The 18,271-nt window shown below is 41.1% G+C and overlaps 1 protein-coding gene across 1 annotated transcript; it reads left to right on the forward strand.

The window, feature by feature from the left end:
- Nucleotides 1-2,143: 2,143 nt before the first annotated feature.
- Rsph4a (radial spoke head component 4A) lies at nt 2,144-16,767 on the forward strand. The gene is given in 7 exon segments (XM_028874806.2): nt 2,144-3,002; nt 6,211-6,445; nt 9,183-9,459; nt 9,462-9,919; nt 11,843-11,981; nt 13,891-14,008; nt 16,147-16,767. Coding segments are annotated over 7 exon segments (2,139 nt in total). The 5' UTR covers nt 2,144-2,322; the 3' UTR covers nt 16,379-16,767.
- The last annotated feature ends 1,504 nt before the right edge of the window (nt 16,768-18,271 follow it).

An 18,271-nucleotide genomic window follows, 5' to 3' on the forward strand; every position in this document is an offset into this window, starting at 1 on the left:
GTGGCAGAATGTAGACTAATATAAACGGGTTAATTTAAGTAGTAAGTGTTAGCTAGTAGCAAGTTTAAGCCTCTGTGTGGGTTATTTGGAAACTGGCAGACAGGAAAGAAAAGGCCATCTACACTTCTATAGTATCAAATGAACATTTTTGTTCTTGTAGTGTTCATTTGAACTTCGTTTACTAGAACACAGGTAAGCTTTGAACTATTCATGGGAGGTAACTAAAGACTGGCTTCCTCTATAAAAGTCCGTAGAACTGGTTGGTTGTATGAACACGAAAACCACAGTATGTTTGTTGGGTTTCTCTATGGGGCCATTGCACTCATGAGTGTTCCACTGATGCCTGCACACTTTTGGGTGGGAAGGAACAAGTGCCTCTTGTCTTCAGCGCCTTTATCATTGGGTACTCATAAAATTCCTTAGCTAAATACTTAGCAAGGTGGCAGGAGAAGCAGCAGGGGATACAGAATTGTGAATTTGAAGGGAAATGTCAGGAGACAAAAGCCCAAATGCTAATAAATTCAAAGACAGTGAAAACAAAGAGAAACAAAACCAAAACCAAAATGCCTTCAAAGTTCCTAAAACGAACAAAATACTGACCAAAATGCCTTTAGACATCCAGAAGCAAGCAAACAAACCAAACCAAACCAAAATGCCTAGACCAAAATGCTCTCAGAGCAAAGAAACAAATGAGATACTTTTAACAAAATACTTTGAAAACAGATCAAAGTAGGATCCTCTTGTCTATCGAAGTAGCTCCTTCCTAACCAGCTCAGTTTTTTGTTTTGTTTTGTTTTGTGTTTTTTTTTTTGTTTTTGTTTTTTCGAGACAGGGTTTCTTTGTGTAGCTTTGCTCTGGAACTCGCTCTGTAGACCAGGCTGGCCTGGAACTCACAAAGATCCTCCTGCCTCTGCCTCCCGAGTGCTGGGATTAAAGGCGTGCGCCATAACCGCCCGGCCCTAACCAGCTCTGAATAAGCAAAATGAACCACTGACCAAATTTAGGGAGGTCCAGAGTCCTAAAAGAATTCACCAACAATCCACTAAGGAAATAACAGCAGATGGCCTGCATTCAGTGGGTTCATACAGTCACCTGGCTTCCTCTCAGGTGATTTATTCAATGAAAAGTGGATCATTCTCGACATCCCACATTGCAGCGCCATACTTGATGAAGCAAAAACCACATCTCTCATCTTGAAGGGTATAAGAGATAGTTTATTCTGGAGCCATTTTGAGTAACCGTGACCTAGGAACACAGATTTAGGTTACCCCAAACTCCACGTTGCAATGTGGAAGCAGTTTCATGAAGTTCTTATAGTTCCATGAACAAAGGAAGTCATAAATCAAGACAAGTTTAACAATTGATGAGCATATCAGAGATGGAGGTATGTGGGGAGCTGTTCTATTCATCTAAGATCCTATCTGGTGACATCTGGTAGAAGTTAGTGGTCTGCTAAGCTAATAGATTCCAAAAGGGCTATTATCTATTGTCACAAGATGTTAATTGCGACACAGTGGGACAAGGAATGGCTGTTTTGGAGGGCCAAATTTAGAGGGCTGGAATTTGGCCCAAGATAAGGTAATTAACTCCTGGACCTGCAACATTCCAATCTCTCCACAGTCCTGAAATTCTAATCCTCCACTCAGCCTCTGCAGATCCTTTCGGGAGTTGTGGTTCACAGTAGGATGGCTTAGTGAGATACTTAGGCACTGTGAGCCTGCATTTTGGGCTCTAGTGGTCCCTGAAACAGTATCTATCTTTATGTCCTTATCAGCTAACCTACAAGATTATCTTGGCACGCTCTCACACCCAGTCGGTGTCTTTATCTGTCTCTCAGAACGTGGGAGATATACAGAGAATAATCTTTGCACTAGTTCAGACCTCATACTTCATATCATGCCTGGATCAAGCTGTTACACCCACTCTTAAAGACCTCCAGCACCGGATCACAGTTCCTCCTAGTCTGTGCTTTACAGGACTTGCAGGTCTCCGGTTTCTAAAACAAAACAAAAAAAAAAACAAAAGGATCCGGTTCGGATTGGCTGATCTAGGAAGAAGGACAGAGACTTCACCCAATCACAAAACTAGAATTTTTATTGTAGTCTCCTCCCTAAAATCCTAGTAACAGGGCTGCTTGTTTTTTTTCCCCTTAGAGAAGGTCAGCCTGGGGTTGCTATGGAGACAGGACGCTGCAACCTGTATAGCTTGTAGAACCCAGAAATTGATTGCTTAGGAGATCTCAGCAAAACTCCGTATTGCTTCCTTCCTTCCATATCTTCACTCTCCCTTCAGCCAGAATCTTTGTTTTTATTTTTGACTCCTATGGAAAACTCTACTTCTCTGAAGCAAGAAAAAGAAAACCAAGAGCCAGAGGAAGCAGAGCAGCTATGGGAAGGAGCATCAGTAGCTTCTCCCCAGGACCCTGGTCCCTCATCACCTGAGTACCGGGAAGAGGAGCAAAGGTCAGACACTGAACCCCAATACAGAATGAGCCCCTCTTGGGGCCGCCAGTCTGGAGCCAGCCCGTCTCTGGAAGACCTCACTGGACCAGGATTGCGGTCCTCCCCTCCTCTGCTTCCTCCGGAGTTTCATGCCACTCCTTTCCTGACCGCACCTACACAGGACCCTGTAACTTCATCACAGGCAGAGAGGGGCCTGAGTGGGACTCTTGATGCTGCGACACCTCATTCTGATCCATGGGAACCATATGCTGCTGCAAGACAATTAACTTCTCACTACACGAGCCAAGCAGAGGGAAGCACCTTCCCAGGGTCTCCGCCACACCAGCCTGACCTGTGTGGGCCAGGCGATGCCAGCCGTAATAAGTCCAAGCCCAGCGGGCTGAGATATGACCTTCTACCGGAGGAAGACTCAAACAGTAACTGTGACCCAGACCAGCCCGAGTTTAGGGCCGATGAAGCAGCTCCCAGTATGCTTGAGGTGGCCATTCAGAATGCAAAGGCATACCTGCTGAGTACCAGCAGCAAGTCTGGTTTAAACCTGTAAGTATCACAGGGGTTGGGGGAAGGACAGTTAGACAAAGCAGGACAGGGGCAGAGTGAGGTAAGCGTGTCTGTGAAAACATGCTGGAGATGAAAGAAGATAGAATTGGAAAGGCTTTCATTTGAAAAAGAAAAGTTACTGGGTGTGGTGGCCTAGGCCTTTAATCTCAAGACCTAGGAGGGGAACTAGAGGCAGGCAGATCTCTGTTTATAGGTCTGCCTGATCTACACAGAGTTCCAGGTCAGTCAGGGCAACACAGTGGGACTCTATCTCAAAAACAAACAAATAAACAAAGGAGAGAAAATACAAATAAATGAGTTAATGAGATAATTGTGTCAAACACTTAAATCCAGGCCACTGCTGACCATTCTTTCAGGTCTTTGAAGACCCTAGTCACACAGTCTAGGTATATTTTGTTTGTTTGGGGTCTCATTGTTGTTTGTTTTATCTAATTTTGACTTGAAGGGAATTATAAAGTCATGAAATCTAAGCATCTTGTAAAATAGAATGCCTACAGTGACCGTGTGCACTCTTGTAACCATTCCAGGACTTGTGTAGGCTGACTTTATGCTCAGTCCCTGGACAGCACTGGGGTGACTGCCCACCCTGGCTTCCTTAGGTCTGTCCTGCAACGTGAGCACTGAAAGTTCCACGTCCTGTGTTCTACAGGAAACCAGAAAAACTGGCTGTTTAAAAACATTCTAGTCTTTCTTTTAAACGTGTGGTAACCAAATGTCCAGGTGTGTTCTTGACATCTCATTGTGGTTTTAATGTGAAAACTCATCATAGTGTAGGTTTTTAGACATTTTTGCTTCTGGGATTATATAATTATAGATGAACTTTGTGGCTAGAAGCAATGCTAGAAAACATCAAATGGAAATGGGGGTGGAAGAGATGGTCGGTGGTTAAGAGTACTGGCTGATCTTTTAAAAGACCCACGTTCAATTCCTAGTTCACAATTGTCTGTAACTCTGGTTTTAAGGATTCTGAAACTCTCCTCTGGCCTCCCTGGCATCAGGCACACACTGGTTGCACAGACTTATGTGCAGGCAAAACACCCATACATGTTTTAAAAAGTGTTAATAAAATTTTCAAAATAAAGAAAACATAAAATCAGGTTGTTCTTTTTCAATATGAAGGACCTGACTCAGAAACTCATGGAAGACTTCATTTGCTTGATTCTCAATTTGTTTCATTCCTCATTACTCTTCTCCAGTTATAAGAAATAGTCAATTCCCATGATCTCTCTGCTGAGGAGGCTTTTTCCCTCAGTCTTTGCTTAGTTAGCTCTTGACCCTTCAGAACTCAGCTGCCACAGAACTCTCCTGCAATAGTGTATGTTTTTATTTCATAGTACTTTGTGACAGTTACAATTTTATAAATTTATGAGACATCATAATTTTATAAATGTTTATGAACTTATATTTTGATGCCTGGCCCTCCCACTAGGGATCATCAGCCTCCAAAGTATGAGTAGGTAGCAGCAGGAACTAGAGGCTACATCTTGCAAATACAATGTGGGTGCACGTGAGTACTGGAAACCCAACTGGAGTTCTCTCAAAGAGCAGGAAGAACTCTTAACCACTACATAACACCATGTCGTAAAAATAGTTTATTTTTAATTATGTATCTATGTGTGGGAGTGTGCTTATGAATGGGGTGCCCTTGGAGGCCACAGACATTGGATCCCATGGAGTTTTACTCAGTGTTTACTGACAAAACAGGACACAATGCAATAGATTTTGATGATATTGGAAACAGATTGTCAAGAGGCATAGGCCACTATTTCCCCATCCATCCATCCATCCATCCATCCATCCATCCATCCATCCATCCATCCATTCTTATTCTGTAAATCAGCATTGTGCTAGGAGATAAGTATTTAGTAGTGTGTAAAGTCCATGCAGTCTCTATAAATCTAGTGCTTGAAAACCACAGACTGTGAGTTATGAACAATGTATAATTAATTAATGGTAAATGAAGTTTTGCTACTATAATTGTGAAATAGAGTAGAACAAAATGTTATAATCACCACTCCAGAGGAGGGCCACATGTCTAAGAATATTTGGGCAGCACACATTGGCCCTGATGGAGGGGGGGAAAAAAAGACACAAAGTTGAGTTGGTGGATCTGGGAAGAGTTGAGAGAGAGAAGGTAAATGTGATTAAAACACATATAAAATTCTCCAAAAACTAACAAAAATAGTTTAAAACAAAAGAAAAAATCAAATAATTTGTTAACTTGTTTTTTACTGTATGTAGGTAGATAGCAATATGAAATGCTTTCTTTGGGAGCCTAAAAACATTGAAGCAAATCGTTACTTTAAAAATATAATGTAGTGAGTAGAGACAGGGCTTAGTGGTTAAGGGCACTAGTTGCTCTTTCAGAAACCCAGGATTTGGTAGCCAGCACCCACATGGTGGTAGCTCACAACAATCCTTTAATCCCAGTTCTAGGGGATCCAAAAATGTCTGACCTCCTCAGGAACCAGCATGCAAATGGTACATATACATACATGCATGCAAAATACTCACATGCATTAAATAAAATAGATCTTCTTTTAAAGATGTAGGGGCTGGAGAAATGGCTCAGCAGTTATGAATGTGTACTGCTCTTGTAGAGGACTAGAGTTTGGTTTTCAACACTCATGTTAGGCAGCTCAAGAGCACCTACAACTCAGAATCCAGGAGATCTGGCATGTTCTAGTCTCCAAGGGCACGTGCTTTCACACGTACCTACCCACATGCAAAGACATACTTGGAAAATTCTTTAAAATATGTAATATGGTAAGAACACAGCTCTTAAGGGATTAATAGGATAATATCAAATAACATCAGATTGTATTTGGTGAGGGCAAGGATGGGGAACAGGAAATAATTAAGGTAAGAGTGAAAAATGTTCATCACTGTTAGTGTATAGCTAAGAGGTTTCAATTTCAGAAATGAAATGTGAAAATAGCTGATGTGTATTATAAATCCTGCTGCTATGTTTTCCTTTACTAACTTAAATATCCACCTCATATTAGAGGATTTACTAGAGAAAATTCTAGAGTATGTACTATCTGGAATGGTAGAAATTAGCTTCTCTTCAAAATCACTTAAGATTTCAAATTTTTAATTTCCCCAAAACCCAACTGAATTTGCATGAAATTTTTTTTTTACGTGTTCATGATGTATATACTATCTGGAATTTTCTCTGTTTGGGTAGATATGATCATCTTTCTAATGTGCTGACCATGATATTAGACCAGCGTCCTGCAGATGCTGTTGACATCATTGAAAATATAAGCAAAGATGTAAAGGTGGCCAATTTTAATAAAAAATTAGATACACTCCACAATGAAAATGAGATGCTTCCAGCATATGAAATAGCAGAGAAGCAGAAGGCTCTTTTTCTTCAGGGACAGTTGGAAGGAATTGATCCAGAACTGGAGGAGGAAATCGTAAGTGATCACTAATTATCTCAACACTCATCCCTGAGCCTGGGAATCTCAGGGATGAGTGGCATTGGCTTCATGAATATACTATTTTATAGATCTGTAAATAGTAGTAAGTGATTGCCAAATAGCTTGATAGTACTAATGAGCACTGGAATCTCAGGGATGAAAGAGGTTTGTTGATGAGCACACCAACTGTTTTTTATAGATCTGTAAATAGTATGTGAATCAGATTTTTCTATATCCTTTCAAGCCTTCCAGTGCATTTCACTATGATCATCTGGTGACTTCCGTGTCAGTAAGTGGTATGAATTTTTCATCACTTTACGAGATCTTTGTCATGCATGATGTCTGTCATTTTTTAGAAAGTCACTATGTGGTGGTATTGTGTTCACCAAAATATTGTGTACCTTAATAAATTTATCTGGGGTCAGAGAACAGACAGCCACTAGATACAAAAGCTAGAAAATGGTGGCACTCACACTTTTAATCCTAGCATTCCAGAGATAGAAATCCCTCTGGATCTCTGTGAGTTCAAGGCCACATTGGAAATAGCCAAGCATGGTGACTCACGCCTTTAATCCCAGAAAGCCAGCCTTTAATCCCAGGGAGTGGTGGTAGAAAGCAGGAAGATATATAAGGCGTGAGGACCAGAAACTAGAGATTTTGGCTGGTTAGGCATTTGGCCTGGTTAAGCTTCAGGCTTTTGAGCAGTAATTCAGCTGAGACCCATTCCAGATGAGGACTCAGAGGCCTCCAGTCTGAGGAGACAAGACCAGCTGAGGATCCGGCGAGGTGAGATAGCTGTGGCTTGTCCTGTCTCTCTGATCTACCAGCATGGACCCCAATAACTCGGCTCAGGTTTGATTTTATTAATAAGAACTTTTAAGATTCATGCTACATCACTATTTGGTACATAATCAGATAAGGCATCCACTCTTGATGGATGGATCGAGTCTTTGTCACTGTTGTATTGCTGTGAAGAGATGCCATGAACAAGGCAACTCATAAAAGAAAGCCACTTGATTGTTTGGGGTCTCTCTTACAGTTTCAGAGGTTCAGTCCATTATCATCATGGCAGAAACCATGGCAGTACACATGGTGCTAGAGTAGTAGATGAGAGCCACAACAGTCGGCAGACATTCTCAGGAATACCTTCAGAAAGAAATGCCAGTATTAAATATAGGAACGGGGCTCTCGGTTGTCCAAGGCAGCTTCACTAGGTCAGGTTCTACACCCCGATATAGGAGGTGAGTGAGAAGACACATAGCTGTTTTGAGTCTGGAGCCTGACCCCACCTTGACCAAGCATCTTCCTAATAAAGGGTCAGGCTAGCAGCTGTGAAATACGGGGGCTGAGTTACAGGATGAAGAACACAGCTTCCTATCAGGGCCAGAAAGAGGGTAAAGGCTCCCGGTGTCATGCTTGAAGTCCCCGCTGGGTTCAGTCCTGGAACCTGCATGCTTAAGGACAGAACCAACCCCAGCAAATTGTCCTTTGACCTCCACAGTTGTGCTCCTGACCCCGCTGTGTGGTAGATAAGTGAGCAGGGCCAAGAGCAAGGGACACTCTACACGCCAGGGAAAGAACTTTGCAATCTTATATCACAAGTGAGGATTTTAAATGTGTTATATTATATTAGATGTATTAGCCAGGCCAGGTGGCTTTAATCCCAGCACTCAGAGGCAAAGGCAGACAGATCTTTGTAAGTTCAAGGCTAGCCTGGACTAGAGAGTGAGTTCCAGAGCAGCCACGGCTATACTCAATCAAAACCAACCAACCAAACAACCAAAGGAAAAAAAAAAAACTCAAAAAGTCCTTACTTTTATTTTGACACCACAATGGGAAAATATAAATAATAGTAAGTCACTTGTAAGAATGATGAGTAATCATACCTGCTCTATCCTGTGAGTCAAGACTGTCTGGGAAGCATTCCGCTTCAGTTAAGGCTCTTCCGTACTTCCCTTTGGTCTTGTAAATGCTATTCTCTGGTCCCTTAGCACCCTGTGTTCATTTTCCTCTATTCCTTTTATGGAATTATGTTTGTTATTTCAAATGCTGTTATCTACTATATAGACTGTCAGGTGCATTTGTATTTTTAAAGTGTAGATCATGCCAAGCACCTCAAAAAATGGTTTCCTTTTTTATCCTTCCCATTATTTTACATGTTACTATACAGATTGTTATCTACCTGGCATACATGTAATGCCACGAATGCAGTAATATTTTAATGTATTTAATGACAACAAACACAAATGTTTATAAATATGTCTCTGCAAGTTAAACTGTATCTTATTTTAGCAGTGTTCACTATTTTGTATGAAAAATAATGTTGAACGTTTTTTCAGATTGAGCCTCACTATATAGCCCTGGTTGGCCTGGAACTTGCTATATAGGTTAGGTTGGCCTCAAACTCAAAAAGATCTACCTGCCTCTGCCTTCCAAGTGCTGGGATTAAAGGTGTGAACCATTATGCCTGGCTTGAATTTTTGTCATTAGTAATTATTAAGTTCTTTTTAAGAGTCATATAAAACAAAGTACCTATCATCATATCAATGAGTATAGTACACAACTGGTGTAAGAAGCTTTATGTGTGAGGGAAGAACTGAAGTTTAGGGATTAACACATTTTCATGCATATCTTCAAAAAAAGAAGAGTAAAGGAGAAAGTTGAGCTAGTATCAAGACATAAAAAAGAAGTAAATATTCCCCTTATGAATAAAAATTTGTATTTGTTTTCCTAGGCAGAAAACTCTCTGCCCAATGTGATGGAGTCAGCTTATTATTTTGAACAAGCTGGAGTTGGTTTGGGGACAGATGAGACGTATCGGGTGTTTCTTGCCCTCAAGCAACTCACTGACACACACCCAATCCAAAGATGCCGCTTCTGGGGCAAGATCTTGGGTCTGGAAATGAATTACATTGTTGCTGAGGTGGAATTCCGTGATGGCGAAGATGAGGAGGAGGTGGAAGAGGAGGCGGTAGCTGAGGAGAGGGATGACGGAGAAAGTGAAGCCGGAGAAGGGAGGAGGATGAATCACCAAAGCCCTTGTATAAGGCCCCACAGGCTGTCCCAAAGGAAGACCGCAGAACAGGTACAAACAAGTACGTCTATTTTGTTTGCAATGAGCCTGGAAATCCGTGGGTGAAGTTACCGTCCGTTACGCCTGCACAAATTGTTACTGCAAGAAAAATCAAGAAATTTTTCACTGGGCGGCTAGATGCGGCCATCATAAGCTACCCACCCTTCCCAGGAAATGAAAGCAATTACTTAAGAGCCCAAATTGCCCGCATTTCAGCAGCGACCCATGTCAGCCCTCTAGGATTCTATCAGTTTGGTGAAGAGGAAGGAGAAGAAGAAGAGGTGGAAGGTGGTCGAGACAGCTATGAGGAAAACCCCGATTTTGAGGGCATCCAAGTGGTTGACCTGGTGGAATCTCTATCCAATTGGGTTCATCATGTGCAGTACATTCTTCCTCAGGTAGGGGAGTATTTGGATAGTACATAGACTTGGATTTACTTGTGTTCTGAAATAATCTGCTATACTGTAAATATTGACATGCATTAATTTTGTCAACAGTTCTTTTATTCTACATGAAGCTTTGATGTTCAAGAACATTAAAAGATTACTACAGTTTTGTACAGCGGTTATATAGAGACTCTGTGCCAGATACACTACATGTAACCAATTATGTATGTAAACACATATGATATGATTCTCACCACAACCCCAAGAAGGCTGGGGGATTACCTTTATTTTTACAATGATGGATTGAGGCAGGCAGAGTGGGAGAAATGCTAAAGCAACCTTAGCTGATGTGTTATAGAGTGAGGTGTGAGACAACGGACCCATAGCCCTTTCCCGAAACATCCCTTCGCTTCTCCATCACGAACAGAAAATCTTCACTTCCTTCTAGACCAGAGGTGCTCCTGAGTACTCTAGATAAGAATTAATACCTGAGCAATTAGGACCCCAGTCCTATCACATTTAAAATGTCGTTATTAATAATAATTAGCATTGGAAGGGGATACAAGAGAAGCTAATGGGGGCTGAATGTGATGAAAATACATTATATACTTGTATGTAAATATCACAATGAAACATTATTTTGTTCAGTTACTATATGCTAATAAAAACAAATATTTAAAAGTTACTATGGTCAGGTGATGGTGGTACACACCTTTAATCCCAGCAAGCTGGAGGCAGAGGCAGATGGATCTCTGAGTTCAGGCCAGCCTGGTCTAGAGAGTGAGTTCCAGGACTATCAAGACCACACAGAGAAACCCTGTCTCAAACAAACAAACAAAAAACAAAAAACAAAAACACACACACAAAACAAACAAATAAACAAAAAGTACTGTGAAGGCCAGATATGTATGATTATAAACCATTTCACCAAGGCTATCATGGCAATGCCTTACAACTATAAATATTTTAGGAATATTCTATAAATAAGGAAATATAGGAACTGGTCATAAGAATGCCTAGCTAATAAGAATGCTTGCTGGCCTTCCAGAAGACCCAAGGTTGGTTCCCAGTATCCTTGACAGGAGGCTTACAATGGCCTGAACTCCAGCTCTAGACTATCTCATATCTTCTTCTGACCTCCATAGACACCTGCACACATGTGGCACACACACACACACACACACACACACACACACACACACACACACAAACCTTTAGAACAGAGGGAATTATAATGATAGATTTTTATTGTTTGAGACAGGATCAGATTATGTATTCCTGACTAGCCTGGGACTTGCTATGTAGATCAGGCGAGCCTTGAACACATAGAGATCTACCTGCCTCTTCCTCCTGAATTCTGGACTTAAATGTGTATTCCATCATGCCTGGTTTTAATGATTGGATTTTAAAATGTTAAATGATCTTAAAACCATTCTTACAATTTCTAATCTAAAATAACATATTAATAAAATCAATTAGAACCTTTCAAGAGAAATGAAAAATACGCTTTTTAAAAAATTACCAATTATTTCATTTATATAAAGTACTACAAACTAGTTAAATGTATTGCTGCCATTTCCATTAAGATTCTGTCCATTTTAAAGCAAGCATCCACCTTCAAGTTCTGAAACTCCAAGAAATGGAAAATTATTGAAGTAACTACTACAGGTTAGTTGTTTTTCCTTAAGTAACCCAGATGGAAATAATACTTGGTGAAAGTACACAGAATGAATAAGCTCAGTGTGAGTGCCTGTGTCGGCAAGCCTAGCACTATAAAAACGGAGGCAGAAGATTGTAGAAAGTGACCCTGTATCAGAATAGTTGGCCAATTTCCCACACAGAGAAGCCTCATCTTGATAACTACCAACCAATATGAATATTCTGACGTTTGTAAGGTTCACATTAATCATTAAACCTTGCAACGTTCATCTCCAGGGTCGCTGTACTTGGTTCAATCCTATACAAAAAAACGAGGAAGAGGAAGAGGAAGAAGATGAAGAAAAAGGAGAGGAGCCTGACTATATAGAACAGGAAGTGGGGCCTCCTCTTTTGACACCCATCTCTGAAGATTTAGGTAACTTTATACAACGGTTAACAAGGACTCATAAACCATATATTTCACACATTGTGTAGTAAACATGCAACCATTGGAAACCCTAAGAGGGGGACAGAGAGATCGGTCTCTCCTTCCTGGGTTCTGGAAGGGTGGGTGTAAAGAGTGCTTTCGGCTATACTAACATGCTTTGAAAAAGGTTGGTGGTGTACAGAAGAAACAGGAATGGGCTGTCACTAACTGGAAAGGTCGACGTCATTCTTGTCTGGCATTCTGTATGCCACAAACACATGGCATGGCTATGGCAAAATGTCACATGTGGTCTGCAGTTGGCTTCCAATCTGTACTCTATTGTTTCTTCCTATTCTGTTTTGCTTGCAAGTCTTTTTTTTTTTTTATTGATTTATTTTATTTTACAATACTATTCAGTTCTACATAACAGCCACAGATTCCCTTGTTCTCCCCCTTCCTGCCCCCCTCCCCACCTCCCATTCCCACCTCCTCCAGATCAAGGCCTCCCCCGAGGACTGAGATGGACCTGATAGACTCACTCCAGGCAGGTTCAGTCCCTTCCTCCCAGATTGAGCCAAGCGTCCCTGCATAAGCCCCAGGTTTCGAACAGCTAACTCATGCAACGAGCCCAGGACCTGGTACCACTGCCTAGATGCCTCCCAAACAGATCAAGCCAATCAACTGTCTCACCTATTCAGAGGGCCTGATCCAGTTGGGGGCCCCTCAGCCTTTGGTTCATAGTTCATGTGTTTCCATTCGTTTGGCTATTTGTCCCTGTGCTTTATCCAACCTTGGTTTCAACAATTCTCGCTCATATAAACCCTCCTCTTTCTCGCTAATTAGACTCCCGGCGCTCCACCTGGGGCCTAGCTGTGGATCTCTGCATCCAGATTCCTCAGTCCTTGGATGGGGTTTCTGACACAACTATTAGGGTGTTTGGCCATCCTATCACCAGAGTAGGTCAGTTCCAGCTGTCTCTCGACCATTGCCAGCAGTTTTTTGTGGGGTATGTACTCACTCATAGGAGGATACTAGATGTGGAACAAGGATGACTGGACTGCTACTCACATCACCAGTGAGGCTACCTGGAAAACAGGACCCCAAGAAAGACACGAGGATCGCCCAATGACGGAGAAATGGCTGAGATCTACATGAACAACCTGGACATGAGTGGGAGCAATGAAGGGTGAGGGTTGAGGGAAAGAGAGCGGGAGATCCCAGCTGGATCAAGAACAGAGAGGGAGAACAAGGAATAGGAGACCATGGTAAATGAAGACCACATGAGAAAAGGAAGAAACAAAGTGCTAAAGAGGCCCACAGAAATCCACAAAGATACCCCCACAAAAGACTGCTGGCAATGATCGAGAGACAGCCGGGACTGACCTATTCTGGTGATGGGATGGCCAAACACCCTAATGGTAGTGCCAGAAACCCCATCCAAGGACTGAGGAATATGGATGCAGACATCCATGGCTAGGCCCTGGGTGGAGCACTGGGAGTCTAATTAGTGAGAAAGAGGAGGGTGTATATGAGCGAGAATTGTTGCTTGCAAGTCTTATTAGCCTTTTCCATAGTAATGCATTGCCTTGTCCCTTGGTTATCAAACTATTTCCTGACTATACAAACTTCTCCTTTAGTAAAGTCTCTGTTTAGCAAAAATATTGATACATATTTATATATTTGTGTTATATATTTATACATAAGATATATGTATGTATATATGTATACCACATATACAGGCTTAAAATTATATTGGTTCAGAACACTCATAAAAACTCTCTTGATTCATACACCAAGCTGCTGTTTTACCTTCTTATAGCAAATGTTGATTGTTCCATATTTACAAAAATCACTTCAGTTATTGGTAGATTCTTGTCTGTTTTGTTGTTAAGCTTGTAACTTTCTCATTGGGTTCCAGATATTCAAAATATACCCTCTTGGACATCACGGCTGTCCTCGAATCTCATTCCACAGTATGCAATTGCTGTCCTTCGATCCAATCTTTGGCCTGGAGCATATGCCTTTTCCAATGGCAAGTAAGTATCTGGCTGCTCACAAAGCCACATGTAACCAAACTCAGTTTATATTTTGGTGAGTGTGAAACCAAAGCTAGCTCCACCAGGACAGAAAGCTGTGAAAGGATATATTTACCCACAGCAGGTAAGCAGAATATCAAAATCCATCAAGAATGATGATGTCATTCAGGGAGCCCCTATACTCACCCAGGGTAGAGACACTCCTGAGTATATAGTATGCTGGGTTGTAAGCAGTACACTCCCAAGCATATGCAATTAAAACTCATAATCTGGGAAGGAAAGATAACAGATCTGTTTTGAGACATGTTTAGCTGAAGATTAAGTAGCAAGGTTTGGGGCTTAAATCCTCGACAGGAATGACTCTGGGCATGCTCAGATAGAACTGTAGATACAAATAAAGGACACGTTGAAAGTGCATTAATATAGGCATTGGCTTTGAAGGTGCTAGCCTTGCTTAGTGTCTGACTACTGTAATTATTTAGGCTCTGGAAATTATGTTACTATTGTCTAAATTCATCTTTGGCATGTTAGATATACAGTGTATGATTTATTAAAATGACTTCTGTAATGTAGTAAAGATTAAGTTTAGAGCTAGAGTAATTCAGGGTTGTACTTTTTCACATAATTATCCCATTTATCTATATTGGACATGGTTTTACATCACTCATTTAAGTTAGTGGAGAGTTTAAGGTGCAATTGAATTAGACATTATGTTTGTTGAGTGTTTTGATAAAAGTTATTTAAAATATGCTTTATTTAGGTGATCACTTTCAGGGGCATTATGATCAAGAGACTACTACAGCTTCCTTTATCCCTTGCTGAGAAAGAACACAGTTCCATTTGTCTTGTTTCTGTTTCTTTCCTAATTAGGGTCAGAAAGTGCCACTGAGCAGGTGAGAGCCGAGCTACATTGGCTAGACTAGCCATTAAAGCAAGCCTCATGTTCAGGTATTAGTTAGCCAACACAAAACACGCGCAATGCACTCTGTGTGTACATGTGCATGTATGTGAGATGCATTGTTTCTAAGAAAGGAAATTGAGTTGGATGGATGGGGGAGTTTGGAAGGAGTTGGAGGAAAGAATATGATAAAATATATTGTATGAAAAAATTTAAAAACCACAGTAAGTCAAAAGTGAAAACCAGTGGCCACTGGAGTTTGACCATGCTCCAGTGAGTATATGGACAACACAAATTGGACTTGTGTTTTTTTTTTTTTTCCACTTTTTTTTTTTTTTTTTTTGAGTGGGGAGGTCACAGGGTTAGGGGACCAGACCTGGGACTTAAGGACTGGGAAGTGAGTGTAATCAGGGTGCATAATGTGAAATTCCCAAATAATAAAAATATTATACTGAAGAAAGAAAAAAACAAGTAATAGCCAAGCTTTTAATTATTTATCATGATAGCACAAGGAGGAGAAAGTTTTGCCTTTCCCCCCACATTTTTCTCTTCCAAAGATCAAACAGATTTGCAGGAATGTGGTTGTCACAGATATATGGATATCATCAGGTCATCTCATGGGTGGGCCCCACCCTCAGGCCTGAGACAGAACACTAAGAAGGAAAGCTCTTGAGTTAGGAGTACATGACTAGCCTTGGGGGCAGAGTTCTTGACTGATACTCCTGTTAGCATAGGGGGTCCGTCAATTGGTTATGCATCATATCTGCTGTGGGATGGGGAGTCTTCCCAAGTGGGGTGAGGCCTACAAGATAAAGCCTCTGCAATTTCCTATGATCAGGCCTAAAAAATAACACATCAATTTTTAGCCATAGCTCTTACTCTTCATCCAGCCAAAGTGAGCAACTTTTGAACTTTGTAGAAAATGTCTGCAAAAAGTGAAATAATTGAATAACCCAAGGCCCTTTCTTGAGGGAGGTCTAGATATAGGGTGTGTTTTTGACAGACTCTGGCCCTGTTTTTCATAACCAACTTAGCAGTTTAGTACAAATAATTTCCAGTACTTGAGGAATTACTGGGGACTATTTCACTCTAGCCTTTTAAATGCTTTTTAAAAAAACAAAAGAAAACAAAACAAAAAAAACCAAAACACGTGGTTCCAAGATACAATAACAATACATTATTACAATGAAGGGATCAACTTTTCTTAAGAGACATGGCTTTATTTTCTTTTCACTTACAGGAAGTTTGAAAACTTCTACATCGGCTGGGGTCATAAGTATAGTGTGGAGGATTACACGCCCCCAGGCCTACCACCAGTCTATCAAGAGTATCCCAGTGGACCGGAAATTACAGAAATGGATGATCCCAGTGTGGATGAGGAACAGGCTTTCAGGACTACACAAGAGGCTGTGGTCCATTCAGCTGAGGAGAGTGAAGGAACTGAGGATGAAGATGATGATGATGATGACTAGCACAAAATCAGCCCAGTCTTACGTGGCACCCCCCCACCCCCCCACATGAATCTTCTATGGGGGACCGATTTTATATATACATACATATATGTTGGAAATACAGATATGTTGGAAGTGATGATGCAAAGTATCATCCCTTTAAAGTTATCAAATGGGGAGGGGATGTGGAGAGATGGCTCAGTGGTTAAGAGAAGTTTTGCCCTTGCTGAGGACAGTTCAATCTCCAGCACCTAAATCAGGAGACTCGAGGAATTCCTATGTCTTCTTCCGCCCTCCATGGGTACTACTGCACATGTGCATATCACATCAAAATCAATCTTTTTGTTTGTTCGGTTTTTGAGAAAGGCTTTCTCTGTGTAGCTTTTGTGCCTTTACAGGAACTCACTCTGTAGCCCAGGCTGGCCTCGAACTCACAGAGATCCACCTGCCTCTGCCTCCTAACTTCTGGGATTACAGGCGTGTGCCACTACCACCCGCCTTTCAAAATCAATCTTTAAAAAATATTTTAAAAGATAGATGTGGTAAGACACATCTTTAATCCCAGCACTTGGGAGGCAGAGCCAAAATCTCTTTGAGTCCAAGGCCAGCATGGTCTACATGAGTTCTAGGACAGCCAGGGTTACTACATAGGGAGACCAAGTCTTGAAAATAACAACAACAAAAAAACATAGGAAATTGGAGACTTCATATATAGAACTGTCAGCATTTACAGAAAGTTGCCCAGTGGATTTTCCAGAAGCTCATGTGATCATATCACTGTTATAATAGCTACAATCAAGGTAATTAACACTTAAGTAATCTTGATTTGAAAAGATCTCAATTTTTACTCTCCTGGACAGGGTTTCCCTATGTAGCTCTATCTGTCCTGGAACAGGACAGCTTTGTAAACTAGGCTGACCTCAAACTCACAGAGATCCACCTGCCTCTGCCTAACCAGTGCTGAAATAAAAGGTGTGAAACACAGTGTTGTTGTTTTATTTTACTCTTTTGGGGGCCCACCACCCAGCTCCCAAATAAATCACACACGGAGGCTTATTCTTCATCATGAATGCCTGGCCTTAGCTTAGCTTGTTTCTTGTCAGCTTTTCTTAACTTTAAATTATCCCTTCTACCTTTTGCCTCTGGGCTTTTTACCTTTCTATATTTCTGTATACCTTTCATTATTTCTTAGTCTTTGCTGGATGTGTAGCTGGATGGCTGGCCCCTGGAGTCTTCCTCCTTCTCAGGCTTTCTTCTTTTTTCCCAGATTTCTCCTTTTATATATTCTCTCTGCCCCGTCTATCCTTTCTCTTGCCTTGCTATTGGCCATTCATTTCTTTATTAGATCATCAGATGTTTTAGACAGGCAAAGCATCACAGCTTCACAGTTAAACAAATGCAACATAAACAAAAATAACACACCTTAAGATAATATTTTACAACAACAATACTCAAATTTAATTTCTAATATGGCAAGTACTGAAAGTTGTAATTCACAATGCTTTTTGGAAATGCCTAGATTTTGAGTGTCAATGGATATGGAATTAAAACATCGATAACCAGGGGCTGGAGAGATGGCTCAGTGGTTAAGAGCACTTGTTGCTGTTGCAGAGGACCTGGGTTCAGTTCCCAGCATCCACATGGTAGCTTAAAACCATCAGTTCTAGGGGATCCAATGCCTTCTTCTGGTCTCTTTGGGTCTCTCTCTCTCTCTCTCTCTCTCTCTCTCTCTCTCTCTCTCTCTCTCTCTCTCGCTATAGACAGGCAAAATAATCATGCACATAAAAGAAGTCCAACAAACAAATCTCTAATCATTAACCTAAAGCAAGTATTTAGCCTCTGCCAGAACTGGAGTATATATTCTTAAATCTGTAGCTCCTTATGCTGGAGCCAATGGTACTGTGTGCGGGAATA

Source organism: Peromyscus leucopus, chromosome 8a, assembly GCF_004664715.2.
Source record: "Peromyscus leucopus breed LL Stock chromosome 8a, UCI_PerLeu_2.1, whole genome shotgun sequence".
NCBI lineage: Eukaryota > Metazoa > Chordata > Mammalia > Rodentia > Cricetidae > Peromyscus > Peromyscus leucopus.